The sequence below is a fragment of the Ascidia mentula genome, chromosome 8, assembly GCF_947561715.1.
Source record: "Ascidia mentula chromosome 8, kaAscMent1.1, whole genome shotgun sequence".
NCBI lineage: Eukaryota > Metazoa > Chordata > Ascidiacea > Phlebobranchia > Ascidiidae > Ascidia > Ascidia mentula.
This window is the reverse complement of record NC_138573.1, coordinates 7,906,990-7,933,743: the sequence shown is the minus strand read 5'-3', so window position 1 is coordinate 7,933,743 and position 26,754 is coordinate 7,906,990. Positions and strand designations below refer to the sequence as shown.

Genomic DNA, 26,754 nt, shown 5'->3' with positions numbered 1-26,754 from the left:
CCCACTTATTTTGGATTCGTTGACGCACTTCCGACAGATCTGTCAGCACTTTTAGAAAAGTATTACGCAAAGGTGTCGATCGGGTGCCAGGGCCTTTCCTTTGGAACGAACTTATGACCAACGTGTAAGCAGCGTATGCAAAACATGCTGCTCTGCAATACGTTTTCGGAAACTGATCATGCAAGCAGTTGCATCAGCTGATCCAGCCGAAACCTATGCACGTACAAACAAACACGTTCTGAATGCCTGTTATCCCAGTTCACCACTGCAACGTCTGGGATATCATTCGGCCTGCATTTCGTATTACTTACTACACTCTCCAAGTTCGTTACAATCCGGAAGCGCAATCTATAGCGACAAATATGAGGAAAATTTTTTTTATCATTCAGACACGTGTATTTACCAAAGATAAATTACCTGAACGCCCTTATTCCTAAGGCGAAACCTCATTAGCATATTGCCGCTAACCCGACAGAAGGAAGCCGATTTTCGCTTGTTTTGCAATTTATAGATCAGAGCTCAGGAAATTTGGAGATAGAAGGTTGCATGAGGATGTGCATCGTTTCTTTTTGAGCCTATTTAAAACTAATGAAATACCAAAAACCATAGGGTCTCAACTCTTACAACTTTTTCCTGCTCCTTTCCGGTCTCTTGGCACTTTAACTTCACATTTTCTCTTCAGCTTCAGCCCCCGTTTTGACTGTACCGAAAAATCCCTATTACGCAACCTTCTCGTTATAATTTGTAAAATGATCTGTTTGTGGTTGACCTAACAACTTCTTAAAATTATTAAACCAACGATTTGCAGCAATACACAGACTAAAGTGGACACGTGATTTGTAACCCATGTTTGGGTTCGCGGGGGTGAGCTCTGTTTTAAGTAGCAGTGCGTATGAAGTACTGGGAAGACGCCTACGAGCAAATAACGGGAAAGCTCGTCAAAGTTAACGTGATGATTTATCGTTTATGTAAGTAACCCTAATTTTACGGAGCGTGTAGTAAACTCTCATTGGGAGCCGGTTCGACGTTTGCTTTTCGCGCCAGACGTTGATTTTGTTTCATTCACAAAACCCCTCCATCCATGACGTCAGGCGCGCCACGAAATGACTCACGCAGCGCGCCAGGACCAAAACGTAGTTCCGCTATAAATAATTCGACTCCTGGAAGCAGCCAGCTCCCACGATGTGCTAATGTAGCTAGGTCAGGTCGCATAATTCCATTGTTAAAAGGAAGTTTAATTAAGATGGGGAGAAGCTTAAAGTTTGACAACATTCAATTGTCCATTGACGTGATACAAGCCCTAATATTATACCCGCTTCCGTTTACTCATTTCACTATTACAATCATCAAGCGATTGCTTATGTACTCACTGTTGCACGCTTACTCCAGCTTGAAGGCAATTCGGGGAAAACGGTCCCGTTATGCAACTGTTGAACAAATTTGCAGCGCAGAAATAGGACTTTAATTTTGTTTGAAAATTGTAAATAACTGATGGAAACGAAAATGAAGAATGACGAAATGAAATCAAACACCAGTTCAAGGAAGATAGCGCGTCGTCACGTGGAATGCGGGGCAAAGATATCCGGGTGAGTAATAATACTGAGCACGTCACTGCCAGCATGCTTACGTCACCGCGGAGGTTCGCGATGAAGACAGTTCGCATTTCTTTGGACAGTTCCACGAAACGAAAACAGAAATGAATAGAAGAATAGGGAACGGGTAATATACTGCGCCGGTCTACCGATCCAAAAACGTACTTGAAAGGTGGACTGCTAATTTTAGCAATTCAACGATAATTGTGTGTGTCTAGGTTTCATATGCCAGCCTTGAATTCATTTCTGCCATTATGTGAGTTGAGTTTGGGCGGGGGCGTTACGTCCACGCAAGCTACGCACAAAATGTCACGCATTCATTTTGTCTGCGCAACTTACGTGGATTGCGTGCCTCAATAAATGGCTTGCGTCTGCTGGCAAGAGGGGGAATACTGCAATGAACATCTGAGCCCAAATGAACTTCTAGGATCGCCAGCTCCAGGTAGCGCAACCGACAGTGACGTCTGAAACAGGTTACGCAACAATCAGGTGGTCCGCAAGCGCTAAATCGGTGTCCGGCCCCTATGGTACCTGCTTTGACACATTGACGTGATGACGTGTAAAATGGAAAACAAAACTGCATTAAAGTCGGTAGCGTTTGCTCGGTGACCATTGGTCACAAGGGAAAGAGTTCGATTCATCAATCACACTGCACAAATGACATGTACGCCTTATATGACGCGAAAACACATTGCGGGGTCTCTTACCCGAAGAAAGCAACTCTCACATGAAGAACAAAAATGTAAAAGTAGAGTCTCTAAGTATATATATGTACACACGCACACGCAATCCAATAGTAATGCACAAAAAATAGCGCTCGGTGATCAAATCAAGCTCTTGCGCGCTGTACACGTAGCACAGGACCGGGCATTGGAGCGGTTTCGTAAAGGGGCGGTACAGGATACGTTACCCTAATTAGTTACTATACAAATGTCCAGGTTTGGGTGGAATGGGTGGCCTGGATATTTTAGAAACCCCCGGCGTTGGTTCCGAACCTGGCGTAACACCAACCCCGTTCCGCTTTGGCTGTGATTGTGACAGAATCTCGGCCGACTCTTGTTGTGGGGTTTTGGCTTTTGCGGTTGGAGGTTTCACCTTAGCGAAGCCCCGCGACTTCGTGGTTTGTCCGAAAAGTCTTGGTGTGACCATAGATGTGTACAAGGGGATTGCCGCCGCCCTATCTGTGTCAATTAACGATTTGTCCCCAACGCCGTTAGAAACCGATGTTTCGCTCTTGTACGGGGGGCTTTTTTGCCACGGCAATGACGAAGATTTTTGCCACGGCAAAGACGGAGATTTTTGCCACGGCAATGGAGGCGTATTGACACTGGACGGGATCCCCAGGGGGGCGATTTCGTCATTGGGATGCTCGAGAAATTCAGCAGGTGGAGGAGGTGGTAGGTCCTCTGGATCAGCAAAAGTCCATGTTGAAACAATCTCACCGTTGCCGCTTGCCACGGTTTCCGTTGCGACCACAGGAGGCACCTCGGTGGTACACGGAGGCAGGTTCTGGGACGTCATAGACGACGAATCTTCAGCTGGCGCATGAATGACCTTTGGAACGCCAGTAGCCTTAACTAGGGGAACTTTAAAACCTGCATTATCTATGTGCTTGGTAGTGACGTCATACACAGAGGCAATTGGGTTGCTTGCGCTGGAGAAATCATCGCGAGGAGTCGCTACTTGATCGCCGATCTCGACTTGGTCACCAGGACCATATTTGTGGGTATAAGTTGCACCATCCTTGTACATGTCTCCGTTCGCCCTGCTTAAGACTTCCTCTCGATTTTCGCTGGCATCAACATCTTGTGATGCAAGGAATGTTTGTGTTTTCTCTGGTCTTGGTGTGTCGATGATATTTTTGTCGTTGTCTTCTGGAACAGGCATGACTGTGTTGGGAAAGTCACTTAACATTTCTGTCTTTGATTCATCGTATGTTTGTTCTTCTGTGCCAAATGTTTCGACAGACTTGGTCGGTACAAGTTGCGTGGTATGTGTTACCGAATCTTCCGAATCTGAATCTGAATCCGACTCTGAATCGTCCAAAACTTCAGCGTACATTTCCCCTGGTGATATGGATTTTACATTTTCGGTGGAAGCTTTTTTGGTTTCTAATTCTTCAGGCATTTGTGAAGGCTCGACCGTGTTAACATTTTTATCTTCTTTGTCTTGCTCGATGTTGATTGAAGGTTTGGGTTCCGATTTGTTGGAGAGTGTTTCCATTACATCATCACCTAGCTGAATATTATCGTAATCGCGATTATGTCCTTCATTCAAATCAATCACTTCCTCGTTCTCTTCACTGTCAGCCAAGCTTGGCTCTTTTCCGCCCACTGGCGGTTGTTCAAAATCTTCAGTGTTTAGGTTTTGTGCATTAGGTTCCTTATCAGAATCGTCGCTAATGTTTTCTGGCTTGCTGTTTTCTTGATTTTCGTCGCCGTTTGTTTTAAGATATGCAAAAATCTCACCCATTAGAGAACCTTGACTGTCATTTGACTTTCCGCCGTCGGTTGCCGACGTGTCTTCCAATTCCTCTTCGCTTGTAATGTCTTCGTCGGAGTGGAGATGAGTCAAATCAAGAGGCTCGAGTTTGTCAACCACGTTCTCGTCGTCGCTGCCATCGTCACTTTCGACATCAGTGAGCGGGGAAAGTTCATTCGGCGAATCAATATCTGGAGGTGGAACTTTTGGTGGAGGGGGCGCTTTCCTCTTAATGCTGGTTTTAAGTGGTTTTGCTTCCTTCAAACTCTCATCTGCACTTAGTTGCTCCGTGTCCTCGTCAGTGCTGGCAATGGAGACCTGACTTTGGCCCTCGCTTGATTTTCGACTCCGCGCCGGCTTAACCGGGGGTGTTAAGTTTCCCCAGTTTTCGTATTCGTGCCTGTCAACATTCTTAGGTTTGTTTCCATCCTTTCCGTTAACCATTTCTTCACTGGCGTCTTCCTCGGTTGACACCTGTTGCTGAACGGTTTTAATAGCCAACTTCGGCTCTGGCAGGTGGAAAGGCGCTTGTGCGTTCTTAGGGGACATGCTGTCGTTTCCAGAGCTACCGCTGCGCCTTGATGGAGATCTCGTGACCTGGAAGTCCTTGGGGAGTTGCTGGAACGTCATAAAGCTCACTGGCCTGGGTTTCGGCGAGACCTGATCTCGTGGCCTCCTTTGCACATCTTCAACAGATGTAGCACGTTTAAGGTCAGCCGAATCGCCTGTTTCTGCTTCCCCATCGCTAAACACTGAATAGGCGCCAGATGTGATTCCGTCATTGTTTGCCATTGGTGATCCAATGTCAGTGGAGCTAATGTTTACTGTGTGGCGACTCTTCTTCCTAGTAAAAAAGCTGAAAAACGAGAACTTTTTTGTGGGCGTAGTCGTTTCTGACGAGCGAAAGAATCGCCATCTGGATGTTCTCTTTGCTCCGGGCATTGGATCCCGGTTGAGAGACATCGACGACGGGCTCTTTTCGCTTTTTACAGAATAACTGTGAGAGGGAGAAAAGATGTTTCGGAAAAACGACTTGCTTCTTTTCGGTGGCTCCGGGGAGCTGTTTAGGCCGGTGTCGAGGCTAAAACTACGAGAAACCGAGTCGCGAGCAAACCAAGAACGTCGGTTTTTCTGCTTTCTGGAGTTTTTCAAGCTCTTGTGACCCCGAGCAAGGTCACTGACGGGCAACGGGCTTCCAATAATCTGCGGGTCTTCCTCCTGTTCATTTTGTTCCTCATTCTGGTTTAGTGAGAGGGAACTCTGGACGAGATGTTCCTTTAGTTGATCGCTTGTGAGTGTGTTGCGCGCCTGTTCTGATTGGGAGGTACTCTGGCTTTCATCTTCCTTATTCTCCTCTGTCTCGTCGGGTTTAAACGATGAAAATCGGTTTCGCTTTAACGGAATAGGAGCCGAGTTCGATTCCAAGCCCGCCGACGGATCATTACCCCCAGAAGAGCTGGCTGGCTCCTCTTCTTTTGGTTCTTCACCCACTTCGCCGGACTCTACTCGGCCGTCTGTTTCTGTGTGTTCATCATCACCTGAATCCAATTGACTATCTTCTTCTCTGAATATTTCGTTTTCATCTTTTGCAGACGATTCGTCGTTAGTGGAAATTTCATCTTTGGTCTTCTCAGTTTCGTCGTCATTGTACAGCGCCACCATCAGTTCGTTCCATTCTCCTTCCCCTTCAACGCCGTCTGATTGGTCGCCGCTTTTTACAGCTTCGGCTAAAACTTGGTGCGAAGTGACGGATCCTATACCGGAGGATGGTGAAGATGAATTAACGGACGATACCGAAGAAAGAGGTGACAGCTCGGCGTGCGATAAAGCTACACCTTCATCATCCGCCGTTAGACGATGGCGCGAGGGTAGCTGTGATGGCGAGCCATGATTCGCATTCGAGTCCTCCTCTGGCTCCATTTTACTTGGCCCTTCCTCGGTTTCCATGGGTATCTTACTTTGTTGATACATAGCTCGAACGGAGAGCGGGATTTGGTCGGAGAGAAGGGAGGCGCGGACGGGTTCGCTGAAGTCGCTGTAAAAAAACGAGCTTGTGGGGTCGGGATTGTCCTCCTCGTCTTGTGGAGGATAGTTCCAATGTGATACCTTGACTTTGTGCGAGGCGAAGTATTCCAGTTCTGAAACCGAAGGCAACTTACATAATTAATCAATACCTATAGGCTTTAATGTTACGGATAGTGGCGCATAATTGAACTGATTAAATTTCGTCATGGACATAAAACTATAATTGACTGCACTTAGTTTCGATCGATGTTGAATCATTTCTAATGCAAGATTACTCAACAATTGAAGTTTTCATGAAAGTCTTGACAAGCGTTTAAATTTGTCAAATGAAACACGTTACAATGTTACAAAATGCGAAGTCATTCTCAACAGGATTTTTAACCCAAAGGTTTTATCATTTCAGCAAATCAAACCTTCGGTGCTTTCAGCGATGGGTAAGGTGAGCATCATGTCGTTGTTGTCGTAAACCCGACAATACCCGGATACCATGAAGGCAAAAGTCTGTGCTGACAAGGGATGCATTGCAAGGACCAGTGGCTACAAAAGAAATAAATCAGCTTTGCAACAGTTGGATGGAAATACCCATCTTATGCAATATAATCTGCAACTTATATTCTATTCAAAAGTTATTTTTGTCCAATTTATTGCCAGCAAGGTGATAACGTGATACTGCAAAAGCATTTTTAGTTCGTTGGAACTTATATTTTTTAAATTAAAAGGAGAGTGTTTTGAGTAAAAAGCTACAAAGGAACTCAGATCGTTAATAACGTTTGTAAGTCGTAACCAACCTTAACCATTATAACTTACAGCCATGTCTTGAAACTCTATGCGCACGTTGGTTTTGCTGGCCACTGGTTGACACGGGGCAACCTCGACGGATGTGACGCAGGTGAAGTCGGCAAAGATGGACGCCATCTTGGTTTTGCTGTTGACCAACTGACTTATTCCATAGTGGTGTCCCACAACAAGCGTGATGTCGGACTCGACAACGGCCTAGAACGTAAAGTTCGGTAAAATACAAAGTAGTGTCTTTTTAGTGTTTTGCGTTATTAGTTTTCATGTGTGGTACTTTTGCATGTGTTTCGTAGTTATGGATACCAGTGGCTGTTGTCAGGACATGGGTTCGCGAATTTTTTTCTATATATTTATATAAAACCCCTTTATCAGTAGCCTACACATTGTTGACATGAAAACAATAAATGGGTTGCAAAAAACCCAAATTTTGAGGTGTGTATTGTATAGTGTCCCCCTGATGAAGCAGTTCAGCATAGTAAAAAGTTTTTATCTTTGATGGTTGTACGAAATCTCAACCATTTCAAAAATGAGCAAAGAGTACGATGTTTGTGCATGCAAGCGGAATTTGGAGAACAATCACAAGTGAAGCATAAGTAAAAGTTACATATTTCACCATATTTGCACGTGCTACAACAAGCCCATACCAAGATTGTTGCATCAAAGTAGCGACCGGCATAAAGGTGATGGGGCGACAAAATCTTGACATATTGCATCCGGATTCGTAGCAGAAGACCGTCCACACTCAGATGGCGCTCATTGGTTGGTGATGTGGGCGGGGACGAAGCACGGGAACCGCCCCCGTTTCCTAACACGTAGATGGCAAAGTTCGCCTGAAAGAAATAGTGTTTAAAGAAAAATTGACGGCATCTTAACGACCCTCGGGTTACTTTTACCAAAAACATTGAAATATTTCAATAAAGTTGAGTGGGTGAAAAGTTAAAGATTTTTGAAAGCCCCGTTTACCTTGAGGTATTGTTGTAGAATTTTTCGGTGTTCCTTGGATTGACTAGAGTTTACTAAAGCAAGGATGGGAGGCGATAGAAAACGTGCCAATCCGTATTCTTTCCTGCACAAATTTTGAAACATCATCAAAACCGCGGGACCGATTAGCGGAATTTCGAATAGTAGAGGAAAAACTGCAGCAATTTCAAAATAGGCTCTCTTATGCAACTGGGCCTTATTACTGGGGCAAATGAGCCATCCCTTCTGCGACGAAACACAATGGACTTTGGGTCACCTTCACCATTTCATCAAAGGAAGACAGAAAATCGTTAAAAGCCCTGCCGTGAAACACGTTCGGTCGTAACACATTGTTACGTGGTGCGGAGGAAATTACCTTAAAATCAATGTGCCCGGGAGTGGGGTTCGATAACGAAGTGTCAATTAATGCTTAAAGCATAAGGACGGCTGATACTTCGTTACGATATTCTAGTCAACGTAAGTTCGAAATATTTTGCGGTCCCTGTCCGTTTCTGTTTGATGAAGTAAAGCGTTCAAGATACAACTTGTTTACTGGACTTAAGCGTGACGTCATATCAGTCGACAATTAGATGCCGAATAATTGTGTTTTGGCGAAAAAAACGATCAACTTACTCGATCTGTTTCAACGATATCTTGCTCGGGGCACTAAAGGATTTCTTCTTGGTAAGCTGACCTGAAGACTTTCCGTTCTCGTCTCCCTCATCGGCAAACTGACCAATGAACACCTCGAGCATCTGGAAACTGGCCAATCGCAGCGCTTCATCTTGTGATAAATCGTCGCCGTAAACGTCCCCTGCAATTACATGTTTCAAAATGGTCATCAGGTGTGTTATAAAATCAGGCAGTTGCTGTAAGTGTGTTTGACTTTTAACGAATGCACAAATCATTTGCCATAACGCAGTAAAAACGTTGGAATTTCTTAACTGCAAAATTTAAAAGCTTTATTACGTGGTTTTCTTGTGCAAAGAAAAATAATGACCACATTTTAAATGGTTAAACTTTGTATGGCGCGGGTATTTAAACAGCGGCCAAATTTTCCTGAAAGGAATTTATGCCCTCGTATAAATCCGGTACAAGCGTCGATGTACCTTTGTGCTCTGAACGGACAAATATAACTCAAATGCAGGCAACAATCCTGCCTTTAAAATCAACACCATAAGCGAATTTCAACCGGCGGCGGAAGGCACCAAGAACAACAGCATTGAGGTAGCTGTCAATTATTTACCTGCAACGACGTCGTTTACACACTGTACGTAATGATAGCGGAAGGACTTCGGATCGTCACGGGAAAGTTTGTGGATGTCCTTGGACACGAAAGTGAGGCGAAAACGACATTCATGGTGCTTCACCGACGGGTTGGCCACAACCTAAAACCAAGACACAGCTTTAACGAAAAGGATTTCTTCAAGAAATCAACCTTATTCCAGCAACACTTCTTTTTTTGTGATACAGGTGGAAACGTCACAGTTAATATCAAAAAACCTTGTGCCTATAAACGCTTTTATTTTCCTAAACCAATTCAGCATCAACTGAATGTCCTTACTAAAGCATGGATTCAAAATATGAAACTGTTTAGACACAAATTTATTTCATATTTTTAAGCGCAGTTGGATTTAAATGAGAAAGATAGTTATGGGATTCCTCTCAATTTTACTTCGTGAAACAAATTGTTGTTCCACGTTCGGATGTGAAACAACACCAATTACATTGTACAGACGGGCGATAAAAGTCGAGAGTTGTGCAAAGGAAAGTCGGAATGAACAAATAATGTGAAGTGGTCATTGCACTTTGGTCAATGGTTGAGTTAAACAAGACGCAGGGGTTATGCTCAGTGTGAAGCCCAACATAGCCTTCTTTACAAAGTCAAAACGGACTGTTCAGCAAAGCATTAGCGCATCAATTATTAATTAACTGCAAAATTGGCTGTTTAACGTTTTTTCCCCACATTCACTTTGCGCATTTCTATCTGTGCACAAACTCCAGGTCTTCCCAAACTGTACGTGGCGACGCCCTGGTGCGTCGTTTTGATTTTGCAAGGGCGTTGCGCAATAATTTAAAATAAGAAATTGCCTTCTGCGACTGAACATTGTAAACTCAGGGAACAAATCGTCCCGGTCGGTTTATAAGTGATGCGTCACAAATGCCACGAATATTTCCAAAAGCATCGCACGCAAAAGAGTTGAGTTCCACAGAGTTACAGCATTGGGATCAAAGCACGTACCTTGGCGATGCAGTCCCATGGCGCGATCAATATTTCATCGGATGTTCTGTTTCTGCGCTGACCCCGGCGTTCTGCAAGAATATGTACGCCACATGGTCAAATTCATCAGCGCGAAATCTGTATCGACTTGCGACTTTAATCAATTAATCCAGTGCATCAGAGTACTTTGGCTTCCACAAACCGACATTCCAGTGATCATTATCAGGGTTTCACAGGATTTTGTATAATGATACAATATTTCAATTAAACCATTTGCAATTTAATTGTGTCGGGCAACTCCTCCCAAAGCAATAAATGGATTAGATCACATTTGTGCTCACAAACTGCCCCAATCGACTTTGAAATTATTTGCAAATCAATATTGCATGACGAACTTTTCGTGTTAATATTTTAAAGATTTCTATCCTTGAAAAAAATTACCTTCCTAATATGTGTCTTGCTTAAAACATTACGAAACACTGCAATACACCAGTGGCATGCTCCTACTAAGATCAAACCTAAACACCAGAGTTACTGGCCATGTCGTAGTCGGGTTTCAGGAGTAAATTATTGTGCCCACGTACCGGCTTGTTTTGATGGAGTCAAAACCAGGGAGTAAAGCTTCGAATCCACGATACCAAGTTTTTCGCATAAAGCCGATACAATGTCACCAGCCGTTGTGTCAGAGCTGAACTGAAAGGAACGCGCCTGTCCTTCCTCCAACACAACTCGTAGAGTCCCAGGTACTATCAGCAACGGACTTGAACCAGTCATCTGTCAAGATAACAGGTTACCAGTGCACAGTACATGTACAGTTGTTAACAACGGCAATTTCGGTTGTGTTTTGCATGTTACAGTCGGTTTACCATAGTTTGTTTAGTATATAAATTTCAATCACATATAGTTTTTGTTATTAGTTAGGCGTTAAATGTTTCCAAAAAAGTATTACAAGAATGGAATATTTTATTTGTCTTTCACACACATCCAAGTTATTACACGAAAACCTTAAAAATACAAAAAGTACGTTTTCCTCGCCGTCCACGCCGTTATCGTCAGCAAATCTCACCCTGGGTCGGTTCACTCCTTTCATCAACCGCTTATTCGGCTTGAGGAATGACGAGTTGGCAACCTGTGTGAAATTTCAAGCGATTCTAGATGTCTGACGAGTTCCCCAGGAAGACATAATAAAGGTTCGAACAGTGACTAGATAAAGTAAAAGGGCCTACAGAACACTCCTCAAATCTGCTATTGTTCTGCAACTTTCTTTTGAAAATCAAACTTTAACTGACACTTTGTGCCCCTATAGCCGCTGCTGTTTAGTGAATGAATTGTTTTGTGCAGCGAGGGGCCTGATGAACAATACAGCTTCTTGTGGAACATTAACTTCGGTAATCTGTGGCCAATGCGCAACTTGTACAAACATGAAACCAGCGAGCTGTCGCAACAAACTTCCCCAGCATGCAGTGACAGAAGCCTCAAAAATGCGAGTTGAATGTTAACCAAATGTTGGACTGTGTTCAATGTTTTATAAGCATGTTTGGAAACGCGGGCGGAAAGTTTATCACCCGCACTTCGCCCAGTAATCAGTGCATTGCAATCAATACAACGACGACGGCAAACATACGTGGTAAATAAAATAAGTCACCCGATGGGGTTAAAAGCATTTCGATACAAAACAGCCTTCTTTTTCATACATTAATTAGGCACAACAATTTTTAACAGGTTGTGTTGTATTTGTTTCTGGACGAAAATCGAAGACTGTCGGCATTTGCTGACCTTATGCAGATCGGTAACTGAATCTAGTGCTTTGTAAGTTAAAAAGTATTTTTATCAAGAAAGCTCATGGCGGCACTGTAATCCATCGTGAATTAAAAGTTGTTGTTTCTACGAGCAGTATTACCAAAACAAAAACAAAAAATTCTTCAACGAATGAAGTAATGCAATCATTTCGCAAGCACTGGTAAACCGAGGTAAGGATATATATAAAGCCATTAAAATAGAAAGTAGGGTACTACATGTTGGAGCAGTTAAGACAAAACAAACTTACCCTGGTCGGTTGGAGAACAGTAAGCGTCACGCCATCAATGCTGTCCCTAATAAAGAAACAATTTGAGCTGTCAAGTTCCATTTGAGCCGCAACTTTATTTACGGCGACAGGCCGTTCTGTAATATCCGAATGCAGGAGAACTTAAACAGGGGATGACGCGCCCAATAAATTAGAAAGTTGAACTACATGTTTGGCGATCTAATGTCGGCTCTATACACTAAGGTTAAATGTCAACTTGTCTGCATTATATTAGTTTTACGAGCCTCCACAGATGCTCTGGTAAAATCTGAGTTGGTCTATAAATTTCCATTACGTACATAATTAAACGATTTACTTTAGTATGCCTTTTCGACAAATCCCACTGGTTTTCATATGTACAGCTGCACAAAGTAATTACAAACCACGTAAAATGCAAGGCTTTTTAGTCGTAATATAACAACTCCATTTCAATCCACGAAACCCACCTTATTAATTCGATGACGTGCTCTCGGGCGGCATTTCGAACATACTCCGATCCGATCTTAATGATTTGATCTCCTGGCAAGAGTTTGGTTTCTGATGGCCCACCTGTGTAATGATGACACGTAATGCCAAACTGAAAATATTTTAAGATCAACCACCCGGAACATTTTTCAAACGCTTCCAATTAATTTGCAATCAAAAAAATGCACAAAGTATACAGAATGGATTCAGCATTACTATACGAGAATTTATTGCATGTTTCTGGCCAGATGGAAACGAAGTTTATTCATGCAATGTATTGTTGGCGCTGTAATTGACATTATTGTCATTAGAGCAATCACAAAACTTGGAGCAAGTTGCATCTAATTCCCCAGAGCAAACGCGCGTAATTGAATCGTGTGGCGAAACAAGCGTTCGCTGCATTTTCGTGCTGGAAATGTACAAATTACCCAACGTTCTACAGTATAACAGTCTGCAACGAACAATCGATAACTGTCCGAAGACTCGAATGACATCCGGGCAACTCACCAGGTGAAACGGAACGGATGATCACTGGCTTTTCGCTGCCTGCGATAAATCCGAAGCCGAGCTGTGGATGACGAGCAATGGTGTACTCGCGTGGAGCTGGCGGTTGTTGATCACTTGGTGTCGTCCCTGAGGCGGTTTCGAAGGTCCGGTCGTGGCGAGGGTCCTCGTACGTCACACGCTGCAGGACATGGCTAAAATAAAAACACATGAACGCTGTTTACAGTATGCCAAACTCTTGAGGTGTCAAACAGCACTTTATCAAAAAGAATGAATCAGAACAGGATTTACATTGGGTGACATTACGCCCTAATTTTATAGGGCAAATGGACAGTTTAGTATCAATAGTCTGACAAACGCATTGTTACACTTTTAGATGTTAGCTTTTCCGTTTTGCATAATCGCTGGAAATCAATAATCGTAAAAAAATCGCCATTCTGTCAATTTCTTGGGAATCTCGTTATTCTTTTGATAAAATGTAATCCCCAAGACCACACAGTGCATGTACTACTGTGTATACGGTTAAAATTAAACCAAATTCTTCAAAACAGAAATGTTAGTGATGTAATCTGTGAATCCAATACAAATAGTCTTTTGGTGAGATTCGTGTCCACTCAGGCGTAAAAGGTAGACAAAAGCACGAGAAGTAGGTCGAAATTGTGTTGTGTTCGTCACAGTTCAGTGCAATTGCATTTGTACGTGAAATACTCACTTAATGTTCATGCATTTGCCCTGACATACATAATAAATTCCTATGCGTTTACAGTGTACAAGCAGCAGATACGAAGTAACGGGGCATTACATTTTCTCAGCATCAACTGCACCGTTTTGCAGTTTCCGAGGTACGTGGGGTATGCTTAGGACTCCATGGTTACTGGAAAACACCACGGTTTGACGCAACCCCAAGTCATGCGATCCTACCAGGGTGACCCAGCAAGAATGCTTGTGGGCGGGAGAAACTTTTTCTCGCGGCGTCGAAGCGAAGCAGTGAGAAGTTCATGCGCCACTGGTTTGGGAGGATCAGCAAGTGTTTACGACTGGTTGACAAGTTCAGTCCGTAAACACGATCAATGTGTAACACCAATGTAGTTTTTGTGCTACATTTGAGAATATTTTTTCATGGAAAATTCTACAAGCAATAGATTGTTTAAAAGACCCAACTCGGGTAAAAGTACTCGAAGAAGACACACTATTGAAAACTAATGCAATACGGTCAAATCGCATGTGTGAACGAAAACGCAGCAACCATTAAACTGCAATAAACAATCTATCGGGGAATTTAGCAAAGGTTCCACAATGATCTATGAAATGGAGGACTCCCTAACTTCCCACTCACTCAAGCGAGTCACCCAGTGAAAGACAGAGAGGGAAATTTGCGCATGGATTGAATTGGAGAAACGCCGGGGCTCGAATCAGCGAGCTTTGGCAAGATAGTTCGTGCCTGCCGTCAAATATAAAGTGAGTGGGGCGAAACGTTAAACAGATAAGCAGTCCGATCAAGAAGAGTCTGCAGAGACAAAAAACCAATACTGTCAGGCTTGGTTTTAAACCGTTGCATTTGGTTTGGAAAATCCGTTAATATTCTTTAATAACCAGTTTAACTTCATGGCACCAATCCTACATGTGCTAAAACCATTCCTTTGGAGTTATCGCGATACGATAACTGTGATCGCCAAGCAAGGACCTGCGCAGTGGGGCGATCCTGCCTATCATGCCATTGCATGTAATATTACTCCTTTGGAGTTATATACTATATCCAGATACCGTAATTGTATGACTAAAACGTTTCATAAAAGTATATTTAAACATCAGCTAACATAGGCGGGTGTATATCCTGATAAGGCAAATGGTTTACGGGGAGTAGTGTCGGACAGCAAGACAATGGTAACCTGCATGGAAATATTGTAGTATAGTTTGAATACAAACACAAGCAATAATGAACTAGGACGGAGCAAAGCAGAAAATATTACCTTTTTCCAAAGTAAACCCACGTGTGTATGAGATACACGTTTTAAATGGAATTCGCATTTTAAGTGTTTACGGTCACATATGTTATGAGTCGTTTGGAGACGCCTGTAGGTATGTTTTTAGTTTCTACTGGACAAAATATGTTGTGTATGTTTTTTTCAAACCAAATCGTAATAAGGAATAAATATGACGAACTTGATGAAGTAAGGCTTGTCCGAGTAGTCCAAAGCCAGTTCCCAACCGTACGGCAAGTTGTAGTCGCACGACCAACTCTCAGGGGGTGGCAGAATCTGCACCGTTTGGCTGTGTAAGCTGCAAATATAACAAGACTTTTTTAACATATATATACATATAAAAACACCAAAACCAATAGATATCAAATATAATTTCTGTCCGAATTTTTAGCACGCAATTCAAATAAACAGGAATCAACGAGAAAGGCGTATTAAAAGTTGTGCGATCTTTGCGATAGACCTCAAGAGCATACGCAACGACTTTGATGTCCGTCCAGAAGCAATGGAATCGTATCAGGGCTGGATAATGGGAAGGAAACCAGCCTCGAGCAATCGTGCAAACTTCCCCGACGATTCTGCGAATCTTTTTTTTGCGGTCTTGTTTACCCGGGTCACTGGTATCTTGCTTTAACCGCAAGCGAGGAAAATGTGCCGCCCACGAACGTACAACAAGACATGCTAGACAACGAATTTACTACAGAACTATGTGGGCGGGGTGTCGAAAAGCAACATCAAAATTCCGCACTTCGTTGTGGTGATCTGCCATTGCCCTCAAATATGCACTGTAATTCGTGACAAATGGAGCATGAAATCACAGCTTTCCGAAGCCCTTTATGTCATTGACATTTATGGAAGACAAGCCGCACAACACGAATATAGGAGCACTGCTGCTATGATATTGTGTAAACCTTCGACAGTTTTGATCACTTTTTACAATTTAATACATCAGACTACCTGCACCGTGAACGTTATGACTACTATCTCAACTTAAGTCTTTTAACCCGCATCATACGTAATGTACTTTGTTGGCAATTACCGGTGTGCTGGTTCATGCACATGCCCATGTACAAACAAGGCGTTCAGACACGCTGGATAAACGTTTTTTAGAGCAACTTCAACATCATATGCACAAAACATGTTCTTGTTTTTCCGCTTTGGCAGAAAATTGACTCATTTTTCGGCAAGAAACAGACTAGACAAACTTTTGTTTGCAATGATTCTATATCTCCAAAAAACTAGACATTTCAGTTACAGATAAGAAACTTGCTCAGAACTCAACGAATATAAACGGCTCCAACAAAAACGCTGAGCGAGGAAAACAGTTTCGCCAACTCTATATAGAGTGGTCGTCAGATCTGTATCCGAGACCGAACAAACATTGATGGTCATTATAATCCCATCACAGGGGAAACACCGCCACCTTGGCTTTTATCGGCAAAGCAACGCCGCCAAGAAAGTGGTTCATCTCGAAAACGCCCGAACAAAAGTGGAATCGGCTTACGTTGTGCCAACAAAGGACCTCCAGAAAAACAATAACCTGGCCACTGCCCCGTATTCGCATGATTCATTTGAAAAATCCACAGTCGTCGAGGAATGAACGAACCATTGTTGTAGAAATTATTACCAGGACTGATCTAGATTATTGCACAATCGTCCAAGACATGTGAATGTGAGAATATTTAAATTTCGCCCTTATCAGAAAATAAAAACAACAAGCATAATAAGTAAAACACTGAAAGTTGAAATCAAACACGCAATCACTTTTTACGAGACTTTTAGTGCAATGATCCCAAGACCAAACGAAGTTGTCAGGATCTGTGCTTTATATAAAAGATTGCTATTAGCCGAGTCAGGGTATGAGGCGTTTGGCGCGAATTGCCTTCACTGCCGTGGCAGCAACGACAGGCAAATGGTAAGAGCGTTCTTAATTATTTCTTCATGACTTTGGGCAGCGCTATTAATAATTCATCGTAGCAAAATCGTTCAGTAAGGGGTGGACCATGTCCACGGCTTGTCAGAAGGCTTGGTGCCTGTTATCACAACATGCCGAAACCACCGTTACCACAATGCCGCATGAAGGGTTAGGTTTATTAACATTACACACAAATTAAAGCAAATTTTAGAGGGTTAACGACACACTCGCAAATTGTAGCCAAAAGTTACACGAGTCGATTATTGTTGTTGTTTTGACAATTTCCAAGGTCTGCACGCTGCAAAGCCAGAAAGGGTGAGTCTATAACGACGGATAGTGTAATGTTACTATATATGTAATTATTGTAATATTCCAGCCAATTCGTTTTAATGTGCGCATAAGGTTAATAGTCCTAACCCTTCAAGCCACATTAAAATCGGGGCCCAAACACTCTGACAAGGACATGGTTTAAGGTTAATAACCCTAAAATGTGCTGATTGTCATTAAAACTGCACGAATCGTCTTCGCTGCTTGGGTCTGACCAATATGAATCGCAATTAACATTTTTGTGGTTCGAAATTAGAAGATCATGTGATAATGCTTACTATCCTCTGCCACCCTTTGTGTTTTTTGAATTGTGTAATTATATTTCGAGTTTTCGTGCAAAATGGCAAAAGGTATTTCAATCAAATCAGTTTCAGCAGGTATTGCTAGCAACAGTAACTCTTCTGAAACTGCTCATAAACATAACTTACAGACGTAACGAGGTTACTCAAGCTGAGACATGTGTCATTCCACAGCGTGTTTCCCAACGTACTTTTAGTAAACAATGACCGGACAATTACCGCAAAGACCGACTGTCGTAAACCTCTCTTCCAGCACTTGCGCCGACGTACAAGTTAACGGGATTTCGGTCAGTGCTGCCGATGAGAAATTTATAAAGAAATAAAAAAGCATGCAAGCGCCAATTTAAAATTTGATTGTGAGCCAGTGCGGCGGCTACTAACCAGGGAATACGCTTTTAATCAATCGATGTTTGATCGCGCAAGGCAAGAGAACAAGAATTCAATTCCGCACCATCGATTCGATAGCGGCACATGGACGTAGTAGCGCCGGAGTATGGGTGGTTTCAGGGGATTAAACTTCCCTTCCGCGCTCCAGTTTCGAGGATCAACGGCACTTGGCCCACTTGTCGGCATTGGGCAATAAGCGAAGGTGAGTGTTTCGATCACGATTTGAATCCCTCTTATAAAGACGGTGCATTTGACCACAAACAACTCTCCAAACATCCAATCTGAACATAATTATTGGCCACGACATTTTGCAGCCACTTAAACTGTTGATTGAAAGTGGGGCAAAATGTACGAAGAAATAATATAATCAAACGAAAGGCATTTGCGATAGTTTCAAACTGTCATTAATTTGCTTCAAATTTTGACAATATTACAATGCCCGCTTTGACGCTTAATTGATTAGTGGAGATGGGGATTAGGTAATTACATTGAAATTATGAAATGAAAACTAATACCAGTTTATGTAGGATTTTTAACTTTAAATACCAAATTTAAACCAGTTAGCGTGCTTTCAATAGCAAACAATATCAATAGCACCCTTTCTCGCGTATGTACACGCAGCAGCCCGGCATAGGCGCCAGGTGTTTTATAAGGTGACTGACAAACTTGCAATATGATTAATATTTCATGCCAGCCTGTCCGATAAACGGTGCGGAGACGTAACAGTCACCAAGGAATTGAATAGGCCAGACACCTGTTTTTTATATTTTATTGAAATCAACACGTGCTCGCGGTGTTAAACAAATTGCTGCCATAAAAGGTTAGCGGGTCAAACGTGTTCTCGAGGTCCGGGAATGTCGGTAAATTCCAACATATCGATTGTGTTGGAGAACCGGCGAATCGACCGCGCTGATTGGTACAAGTATGAAGACTGAAGGAAGATTTTAAGTGAAAGGCTGACAAAACGACAGCGTGCGTTATACTTGACAACGACCGCAGTTATGACGCGTCCCAGCGGGAATTTGAGAGTTATGCCTCGCAACGTATATGCTGAGTGTCGTCAAGGGTTTTGAAGAGGAATCGCAGGAAACAAATTCGCCCAGTTGTCGCCAAAGCGCCTTTCCAACGAAGACAAGCACACAGCGCAAGTGACGCGCAGCGCAATGTGAACAAGCGCGTTTTGTGTTGCCTCAGTTGCCGTTGTCTCTCCTAACTATCCAAGCATAACTGGGCGCCCTGCAAATTTTCTGTTGCCTTCTGTGGTGGCGCAAATTACTTATCTTGAGGCGAGACGCGCTGATGGCCAAGCAGTTTTACACAGCCGTCTATACGACAGCGACACGGATCTCATTTACAACTCACCTGTAATAATACACCCGTCCATTCAGACCGAGCCTTGCTTCCCAACCGCTCGACAAGAATTTTAACGGCGTTTGGTGTTCCGTTTTTTCCATTCCAATTCGAATCTGACTAACGCAGACCAATTGTCATGTTCACAACAAACTGCAGTAGGTAACTAAAGACCCACCTACCTGTCTAAAACATGGTGCAATTCAGAAATTTTGCAGGTATCCAATGCCAGTGCATTCCGTAAGCACGTTGATGTGAATTTCACCTTTCAGCAGCTTAAAACGTCCCAGCAATTCTCTAAATTCTTGCCTTAGCGTACAGTCTAAACTAGCATACAATTTCGATAAAAATAATAAGATCTGGTTGTCATTTTTTGACTTGTAAGTCAACAACATTGAGTCATGCAAAACTGCAAAGTAAACCTAACCTTTCCTTATTGTTTCAATTATCTTGCAGCACGGTTTGGACTTTTGCCAATTCTATTTTTGCAGAAATACATTGCCACTGCCACTGTGCGCCAACGCACTTCTTCCGACGTTTCCCTTCGCTCAGCAAATGTCTTCTTTCAAAGAAGGGCTGTTTCAATTACGCCACCCGCTTTGCGCCCAAGGAACAAGTGCTGTTTGCAGACAAGCTCTTGGTCGCCACATAGCGACAAAAAATCATAAACATATATTGAAGTGTCTTGTTTTAAACAAGTGAAATCCTTTCATTCAAAAACGGCAATAGTAACATAAACAAGTGTAAAAAAATAAATAACTTCTGTCACCTACCAGCATATACCGTATTTCTCAATTGCGAATAGTGTATGTCACTGTGACATTGTCACATAATAAGTTATTTTACAGTACATACAAATTTTGAAAAAACAATATATGGCAATATATCGATGCATTTTTTTTGTTGTGCATATTGTTTTACGGGTTGTTTGCATTTTTTATTGGAATGACTTGAAACGTTGTGATTTTCCTTTATCACGCAAGTCAGCGAAGCAGAACGATGTGTGGCCTCTTTCTCGATCGCCATACCGAAAAGGCAGAATGGTGTACAAAAAGTTTGTCGAAATCGGATCAGTGGTCTACATTAGCCAGGGTCCGCATGCCGGAAAATTGGCTGCAATTGTCAATGTAGTTGACCAAAATCGTTTGCTAGTCGATGGACCCTGCAACGGTGTCTCACGGTGTGTAGTCAATTTGAGAAATGTTCATTTGACAAGATTTCAAATTGACATCAAATGGGGATCCCGCACAAGCACTGTTAAGAAGGCTTGGGAGAAGTCCAATGTCAATGACAGTTGGGCGGACACAGCTTGGTGTAAGAAGATACAAGCAAAAGCAAGGAAGGCCAACCTCACCGATTTCGATCGCTTTAAATTGATGAAGTTGAAGCAACAGCGAAGGCGCATTATTGCCAGTGAGCTAAACAAGCTCAAGAAGGCTGCTAAATCATCGTGATGCTGCTCGAAATAAAGGCAACTTCAATTGGTAACTGCTTGTTGTTTACCAGGGATAGGTAAAGCAGACAATGCAACGAATCTATGATTACCAAGCTATTTTTATATACAATCATTAAACGTTTAGCTACTGAAAAACTAGGATGGTAGGATCATTTAGTATGTCTGATTTTTTAAAGAAGTGGTTGTCAGCTTAAGTTTAAACAGTAACATAATATTTACAATGATTATGTGTACCTAACATGTATCAAATACATTTGCAAATGAAAGTTGTATTAAAAACAGGAAAACTTAATGTATTGTTACCAACATATTATGCATTATGAGTGCAAAAATGTATATGAAAAGCAATGGTATGAAGAAATTGAGGTTTATTATCAATAAATAGAAGGACAAAAACTGTTTCAATGAAGGGAAATAAAGTAAAACAACCTAAAAAATTTATAATTAAATTAACTTGAACCCACTCATATTCAGTCTCCACATTTTGCACCCAAAAAAATGTTGAAAAAGAATCTAAACTATCTGTTTGAGGATAACGCTTGCAATGAGAGGTTCTGTGCTAGAACATCTTGAACCCTTAATTTCAGTCATCGATTGGCTGGAAACATGTTTCTGCGCAACTGGACATAGTCGATGCCACAAACATTTAAAACAACATGACTGCACCTTACATGTGCAATGGAAACAAAAAATATAATGTTAAGTTTCAAATAAAACTTCTAATCAATCCTTTAAAATTTGCCAATCAATCCTTTAAAAATCATCAATTGCAAGTCTTTAGCAATGTGGTTAATGTTGATTCATTTTTACTTGCTCGTTGAAAAAATGCAGTATCTAATTGTAGGGATAAGGACTGGCAGTTGTAATCGTGCACCTTTGCATTACTGGGATAGGAATACACTCTCATGTACTACACATTAAGAGATAAGTTTGGAACTCCCAAGAAGAATCTTATATTTTTTTGTGTGTTCCCGGAGCTAGATCTCATCGACACCTGATTCCAAATCAGGTCCTATTGATTTGTTGGTGCCTGTGTCATAATACTTTTATTGTTTCATGTTCATTCATGAAGTGGTTTATCATGCAAAAAGAATTTTATTTAATCCTCCCGTTTTTTCCAAAACATCAGGTAATTTATGACGGGAGAAAAGGCACACAAGGCATCGGCCAGGCTTTTTGAAAAAATACCGGGAACGATTAGATGCGTAGGCTGGGAACGAGAAGTTAATCATCAATAGGGTTAAAATTAAAGAAATTGTCATCGAAACAATGGAATGACCATTGTTTTTTCGTATTCTAGGTGAGATTTATCAAATAAGTGAATAAATCTACTGAATTAAATTGTCTTATAACTATTGATTGCTTTAAGCACTGGTCACCAACACTATTATTGAATACTGGTATGTTTGGCTAGCAAAATACACCGAAACACTCTCGAAATCAAGTAGAAAGTTTGACAACAACGACATTTGCAGTGAACAAACTTGTTCTGGGCTGCACAATGAATTCTCATCTGTAGTTCGATTTCGAAAAAACATGCATTAAAAATCTGAAATTGATCGCCAGTAAAAGTGTTTTGCAAAGCGGGTAACTTTCACTTTTCCGCATTTTCATAGGCCTACTTGTGGAAAATGCGTTGACGAAAGCGATTGCAGTTAAGATTTTTTTATTAGTTTGCACGCAAATTCAAAATGCCATGGGGGCACCGATAAATCCATAAGGGTCATATCGAGTCGGGCGCTCATGCAAAGGTGATTTCCTCAAGGAGAATCTCAGAGTCGCACTTGGAGGTAATGGGTTGCAATAATAATTCTCATAGGACGTTAGTTGGCCACTCCGCCTTGCTGGCCAAAGCAAACTCCAACTCAATTAAAAGAACGCTTCCTTTGATGTAAATCGACAGACGTCCGAGGAATGCGGGGAATTGTCAAAGGTGATTGTCTAATTCGTAGGTGGCCTGGATCAGTTGCAGGTTGCGGTTATTTTACCTTCGTAGGTCTTGTTGACGATCAATCGCACGTGTCGGTGTAATACATTTGATTCGAATATTTTCACAATAACTAAAATGTTCGTTACGGTTCATTGATTTTTAAATATGCTTTATTTTGTTTTGGCGCGAGAGAACAAGCCTGTAGAATTAGATGCTAAAGACCCGAATTAAGAAAAGCATTTTTGCCCATTTTTGGTAGACTGGCACCCAGAAAGGTTTGTAAACTTTAATAAAGAAGAATAAAAACAGTACATATTTTTCAGTAAGTTACAGTTTTGCATCAAATTTAGGGTAAAAGTGGATTTCAGGCGTAGCGGCGCGTATATGCTACTAATTATTCATAATTAGGGTTGCAAACAAGTCTGGACCAAAAAATAACCATGGAGGCCCAAAACAAGCATATTTCTCAGAATAATACACATTTGTATTTACCAACCAAGACATTGCTCTTAAAAACAAGCACAAATCTTAGAAATAAATTTGGTGTGTTTTCTTTTCAGTTCTGAGGTGTTAGCTTGTAGGTAAATATTCCACAACATATAGGGATGGGAATTCTTGGTTTATCCAAGTTAATTTGTGACAGAGCGCCTATGGCAGTAAAAGAAAACAGCATAAAAAATTACTTTGGAAGAAAAGTTGCCATTGATGCCTCGATGGCTGTTTACCAGTTCCTTATAGCAATAAGACAGGATGGTAACCAACTGACAAATGATGATGGTGAAGTTACAAGTCATATTGCTGGTCTATTTTATCGTACCATTCGACTTCTTGAAAATGGCATCAAACCAGTCTTTGTGTTTGATGGCAAACCACCTCAAATGAAGTCTGGAGAGCTTGCCAAGAGAGCTGAAAGAAGGGAGGAAGCTGAGAAGCAATTGGCAAAAGCCCAAGAATCAGGGGAAGCTGAAGATGTTGATAAATTTTCCAGAAGACTTGTCAAAGTTACTAAAGAGCACATGTCTGATTGTAAGAAACTTCTTCGCTTTATGGGTGTACCGATTGTTGAAGCACCTACAGAGGCTGAGGCACAGTGTGCTTCATTGGTGAAGGCGGGTAAGGTATATGCCACTGCTACAGAGGACATGGATGCGTTAACCTTCCATTCAAATCGTCTTCTCAGACACATGACCTTTAGTGAGGCACGTAAAATGCCAATACAAGAGTTTGTGTATGATCGAGTTCTGAGTGAAATGGACTTCACCCATGAGCAATTTGTAGATTTGTGCATTCTGCTGGGATGTGATTATTGTGAACATATAAGAGGTATCGGGCCAAAAAGAGCTTTTGACCTTGTGAAACAACATAAAAGCATCGAACAAATTCTGAAGTCTATTGACACTAAAAAGTACACTGTACCGGAAGACTGGGTGTATAAAGAAGCAAGGCAACTTTTTTTAACTCCCGACGTGTCCGATGCTAGTGACCTGGACCTAAAGTGGACTGAGCCAGATGAAGAAGGACTTGTCAAGTTCATGGTGGAAGAAAAGGGTTTCAGTGAAGACCGCATCAGAAATGGAATTAAAAAAATTGTTAAAAGCAGACAAACAAGCACCCAAGGCAGACTTGATGATTTCTTTAAAGTTTTGCCATCAACGCCCAAAACCAAAAGAAAGTCAGACACCAAAATAAAGTCTGAGTCTGCCAAGAAGAAAGCTAAATCTGGCTCTGGGTTTAAGCGTGGGAAATAGCTTTCCTTGGTTAATGCAAACTGACTTGTGTGTTGCATGTAGTGTGTAAATAATCCTCTCATGATATCATGTAAAATTTTATCAACATTTCACACATTTGCCAACCTGTTTTAGAGTAACACTGCCTTTATGAGTAAAAAAATATCATACATAATTTTTGTACCCTGCACGATCTTTGTACATATATACACATTTCAGTACAGGATATAGGGAAACAGTTAGGTGTAACCACATTAAAATGTCCACACAGTTCCCATCCTTTGCCCCCAAAACTACTGATCCACTGTGGTTCAGTATGGGTGAACCTGGTGATGATGAAGAGGAGTTACGTTTGTTGGAATCGAAATACAAAAAATGGGTGAGCAGCATCAGGGAATTGTTCACTTGCTTCTTACTGTATGGTAATATTTTTAATGTTTTAAAGATTTCATCGACTGTTAATAAAGACAAGGATGCACCATATATTGGAAAAAAGCCTGATGCAGTGGTATGTGACTGTTATTGGTTGATGTTGTATAAAGGTATATGTTACAAAAATATTTTTTGTCAAAGTACACCTTACCAACAATAGAAAAAATAGTAGATATCAACATGTTCTTATAAATTTTTCTTTTCACCTCCTAGATTCTACATATGCAATACATCCAAATAAAAACAAACAGGCCCAAAAGTTGCAATCAAAATTCATATATTTTTAAATTGTGTTTCTACTTTTCAGGCTCCAAATGAACCAGAGCCGGAAGGTGAGTCGGAAGAGAGTGAAGATGAAGAGGATTTAAATGGATTTCAAGATTCTCCTGAGGATCAGAATCCAGGCATGCAGGTAACATAACCTTGAAAATGCTTTTGTTATTGACAGTGTTACTAATTGCTTGCTATTTCCATGATTTGTGCATGCTTTCTAAGATCAGTGTCCTGATGTTATGTTGTAATTTTCTAAGGAATGATTTGTAACCTTAGTTCGTTTGTTACTACAGCATTTGTTGGTATATATATTTTTACCCAAGAACTGCACTAGAAATCCTAGAACCATTATGTTAAATTTTAAATGTTGTTTCTCTAGTCAGAACTGTAACATTTTCAATCAGGTTAAAAAATGTCTGGTGTTTTTTACAATAATCAAAACTGAATTACACTCCATTTTCCCTTTAATGTTTTTTCTTTTCTGTGGTACAAGTTTCTGTTGTAGCAGTAGTTCCCAACAGGGATTACCCCTCCTGCATGGTTAATGCGAACCATCGACATTTAAGCGAAAATTATAGCAGGAATAAGTTACAGGAATTCCTCCTCAAAACTTTATTTTGGTCGCATTTGAACCGGGCCATATATAAGTGTATAATTTCGATTTATTTTATCTTTGTAATTCATGGGTTAATTTGTTTGCACCCAAAATTGTCAATGAATTTTCTCATGTATATATATACTACCTGAACTAAAGCCCTTCTGCGTACCACTGTTCAGAAACCACTGGGTTATCCATTTTGCCTTAACTAGTAAATCATAACCCATAAATTGCAGCGTCTATTTTGGTGACTTGCTTTAAAGACATGCTAAAAAATTAAATATTTGTACAGACAGCTACAATTTTTATATAGGTTGAAATGGAAATGGATGCAGCTGAGGAGGACACTGATAATTCGTGGATGATTTGACTGTCACTGATGTCTGTGAGAGGCATACCGAATTACGAACCCAAGCGGGTGTAGATGAAGCGAGTTTTACCCTCTTGGTGGCGCGCTTGAGTTACGTGCTTAACATTTCGAACATTGCCATCGTAGGATTGACGTTTAACCGAAAGGTGGTGCTAAAGAGCAAGTCATCGTTTTGGTGCACATAAAATATGTATGACTTGCACACTTGCACTATCTAAAACATTCCTGTGTTGCTTGTGATCAATTCATTTGCTTGGGTCTGTCATAGCCGCAATAGAATTTTTGCTTGACGTTTTTGACATTTCTGCTAATGCAATATTTTAGTATGACCCTAAGTTGTTGACGGAAGCCTATTTGAACGTACGTATTGTGAAGGTTATAATTACACCATTTCTATTCATGTGTCGAAGAGCAGTGTTTGTATTCAGTGCATAAACTTAGTGATAACTATTCACCTCCTAAAACGACACGCTGTCGCCATATGTGTCTTTCTGCCAGATTGGTCCTGTGACATATGACGAATGATGTTTCCCCACTTGCTCTACTCGCAAATCCGCTCGTTTAACACAACCAAATTCCTTTTTTTTAACAGGACTGCCGTAG

General features: G+C 41.4%; 4 protein-coding genes across 5 annotated transcripts; 3 read left to right on the top strand and 1 right to left on the bottom strand.

The window, feature by feature from the left end:
- Nucleotides 1-1,453: 1,453 nt before the first annotated feature.
- On the bottom strand, nt 1,454-19,688 carry LOC145911196 (uncharacterized). 2 transcript variants are annotated; one of them, XM_082998460.1, is made up of 16 exons: nt 19,548-19,688; nt 19,378-19,485; nt 15,272-15,388; nt 13,112-13,302; nt 12,586-12,688; nt 12,122-12,167; nt 11,099-11,203; nt 10,659-10,848; nt 10,096-10,166; nt 9,100-9,241; nt 8,487-8,667; nt 7,857-7,959; nt 7,538-7,723; nt 6,906-7,091; nt 6,512-6,635; nt 1,454-6,211 (listed from the first exon to the last, which is right to left on the bottom strand). In XM_082998460.1, exons 2-16 carry the CDS (start codon nt 19,467-19,469, stop codon nt 2,508-2,510), a joined length of 5,541 nt encoding a protein of 1,846 aa, XP_082854586.1. In that variant the 5' UTR covers nt 19,470-19,485; nt 19,548-19,688; the 3' UTR covers nt 1,454-2,507. The 2 variants fall into 2 exon arrangements, with proteins under 2 accessions (XP_082854586.1, XP_082854585.1); XM_082998459.1 differs by having other exon boundaries at nt 19,378-19,481.
- Nucleotides 19,689-20,378: 690 nt separating this feature from the next.
- On the top strand, nt 20,379-20,853 carry LOC145911552 (large ribosomal subunit protein eL14-like). Its single transcript, XM_082998940.1, has one exon. It carries the CDS (start codon nt 20,406-20,408, stop codon nt 20,817-20,819), a length of 414 nt encoding a protein of 137 aa, XP_082855066.1. The 5' UTR covers nt 20,379-20,405; the 3' UTR covers nt 20,820-20,853.
- A 2,462-nt stretch (nt 20,854-23,315) lies between these two features.
- Nucleotides 23,316-24,690, top strand: LOC145912359 (flap endonuclease 1-like). The gene has a single exon (XM_082999808.1). The coding sequence runs from the start codon at nt 23,357-23,359 to the stop codon at nt 24,497-24,499; it is 1,143 nt and encodes a 380-aa protein (XP_082855934.1). The 5' UTR covers nt 23,316-23,356; the 3' UTR covers nt 24,500-24,690.
- An 11-nt stretch (nt 24,691-24,701) lies between these two features.
- Nucleotides 24,702-26,743, top strand: LOC145912360 (uncharacterized). The gene is made up of 4 exons (XM_082999809.1): nt 24,702-24,857; nt 24,924-24,986; nt 25,218-25,322; nt 26,095-26,743. The coding sequence occupies exons 1-4, from the start codon at nt 24,738-24,740 to the stop codon at nt 26,149-26,151; spliced, it is 345 nt and encodes a 114-aa protein (XP_082855935.1). The 5' UTR covers nt 24,702-24,737; the 3' UTR covers nt 26,152-26,743.
- Nucleotides 26,744-26,754: the final 11 nt, after the last annotated feature.